Below are 2,161 nucleotides of genomic sequence, written 5' to 3'. Positions count from 1 at the left end.
CAGCTCGGGCGTTTCCCGGTGCAAAGTGCCGCCCGGTACCGGAGCGGTCCGCGCACCCTGGGCCGGGTCCCGGTTCGGGTCGGGCCCGGCGGGACACGGCGGCTCGGCGGCGCCGGGGAGCGCCCGGTACCGGGCGGGGGAGGTGGCGGCGCCGGGCCCGGTTGCGCCATTTGCCCTTATATGGGCATAACGCGGGGCCGGGCCGCGCATTCCTGCGGGGTGGGGCCGCCCGGACGCCTGGGTCCCTGCCGCAGGGGAGGGGGGAGCGCGGGAGCGGGGCGGGAGGCGGCCCGGGGACCGGTCCGCTTCCTGCACGGGCAGCATCCCGCCCGGACGCCTGGGTCCCTCCCCAGAGGGGAGGGGTGAGAGCCCGGAGCAGGGCGGGAGGCGGCCCGGACGCCTGGGCCCTCTTCCTGCTCGGGCACCTCTAGCCCGGCGGGGGAGGGGGGACGGGGGCGGCGGCGGCGGGGGCTCGGACGCCTGGGCCCTCTGGGGCGAGGCGGCTCCGTGACCCCGTTCCCGCCGGGTGTCGGATTCCTCTCGGGAAACCGGATCCCGCTCGGAAACGAAACCCGAGGCGGGAGCTGGCAGCTGCCCAGGGAGGCTGCGCCCGCTCCCGTGGGGTGCGGGGACCTGCGGGGTGCAGGTGCACAGCCCCACGGTGTGGGGGGGTCCTGGGTGCGTAGCGCAGCAGGGTGCAGGGTCCCACGGGGTGCAAGGCTGCAGGATGCAAGGTGCAGGGTCCTATGGGGTAGAGGGTCCTGTGGGGTGCAAAGTGCATAGTCCCATGGGGCGCAAGGTGCAACATGTGGGGTCCCGCAGGGTGCAAGGTGCAGGGTCCTATGGGGTGCGAGGTGTGAGGCCCTGCAGGGTGCAAGGTGCAGGGTCCCATGGGGTGTAGGGTCCTGCAGGGTCCCGTAGGGTGCATGGCGCAATGGGGCGCAAGGTGCATAGCACAGTGCGGTGCAGGGTCCCATGGGGTGCGAGGTGCGTGGTGCAATGGGGTGCAGGGTCCCCGTGGGGCGCAGGGCGCAGCATGCGGGGTCCCGTGGGGCGTGAGGTCCCACGGGGGGGGGGGAGGCTCCCGCCGGTCCTGTGGGCGCAGGCCGTGGGTCCGGCGGGCGCGCGGCCCCACTGACGCCGGCGGCCCCGCAGAGTTCAAGGAGGCGTTCCAGCTCTTCGACCGCACGGGGGACGGGAAGATCCTGTACAGCCAGTGCGGCGACGTGATGCGGGCGCTGGGCCAGAACCCCACCAACGCCGAGGTCATGAAGGTGCTGGGGAACCCCAAGAGCGATGGTGAGCAGGGGGGGGACCCCCAGCCAGGCGGGCCACGGCGCGGCGGCCCCCAGCCCGTCCTCACCGCCCGCGTCCCTGCCCCTTCCCGGCCAGAGATGAACCTGAAGACCCTGAGCTTCGAGCAGTTCCTGCCCATGATGCAGACCATCGCCAAGAACAAGGACCAGGGCTGCTTCGAGGACTACGTGGAGGGGCTGCGGGTCTTCGACAAGGAGGGCAACGGCACCGTCATGGGCGCTGAGATCCGCCACGTCCTCGTCACCCTGGGTGAGCGCCGGGCTGGGGACACCGCGAGGCCCCCGGGGACCCCCCCAAACCCTTGTGAGCCCCTAGCTGGCCCTGGGGATGTCCCAAATTCTGGTGACCCCCCCAGCTGGCCCCAGGGACCCTGTGAGCTCCTGGCTGGTCCTGGAGACCCTCTGAATCCCCCCAAGCCCCCGCTCAGTCCTGGGGACCCCCTGAACCCCTGGCTGGCCCCAGCGACCTCCCAAACTCCCCATTAGCCCCCAGGCAGCTCCAGGGATCCCCCAAACTCCCAACTGGCTGCAGGGACCCCCCCCGGTCAGCCCTGGAGACCCCCCCAAATATGCAGGTGGCCCCAAGGACCCTCTGAACCCCCTTGAGCCTCTAGCTGGCCCCAGGGACCCCCAACCCTCCAGGTGGCCCCAAGGACTCTGAATCCCCCAAACCCTTGGCCAGACCCCAGGRGAGCCCCCAGGCGACCCCGGGACCCCCCTGAACCTGCATCCCGGGGTTCCCCCCCACCCCGGCCTCTCCCGCAGGCGAGAAGATGACGGAGGAGGAGGTGGAGCAGCTGGTGGCCGGGCACGAGGACAGCAACGGCTGCATCAACTACGAAGGT

The 2,161-nt window shown here is 72.2% G+C and overlaps 1 protein-coding gene across 1 annotated transcript; it reads left to right on the top strand.

The window, feature by feature from the left end:
* Positions 1–817: 817 nt before the first annotated feature.
* Positions 818–2,158, top strand: MYL6 (myosin light chain 6; the record flags this gene model as incomplete). Its single annotated transcript, XM_026059157.1, has 3 exons — positions 818–1,299; positions 1,393–1,566; positions 2,082–2,158. Coding segments are annotated over exons 1-3 (660 nt in total), but the record flags the coding sequence as incomplete, so codon positions are not given.
* Between the last annotated feature and the right edge of the window lie 3 nt (positions 2,159–2,161).

The sequence above is a fragment of the Apteryx rowi genome, unplaced genomic scaffold (assembly GCF_003343035.1).
Source record: "Apteryx rowi isolate R43461 unplaced genomic scaffold, aptRow1 scaffold_1520, whole genome shotgun sequence".
In the NCBI taxonomy this organism is placed as follows: Eukaryota; Metazoa; Chordata; class Aves; order Apterygiformes; family Apterygidae; genus Apteryx; species Apteryx rowi.
This window is presented reverse-complemented; position numbering and strand designations above follow the sequence as displayed.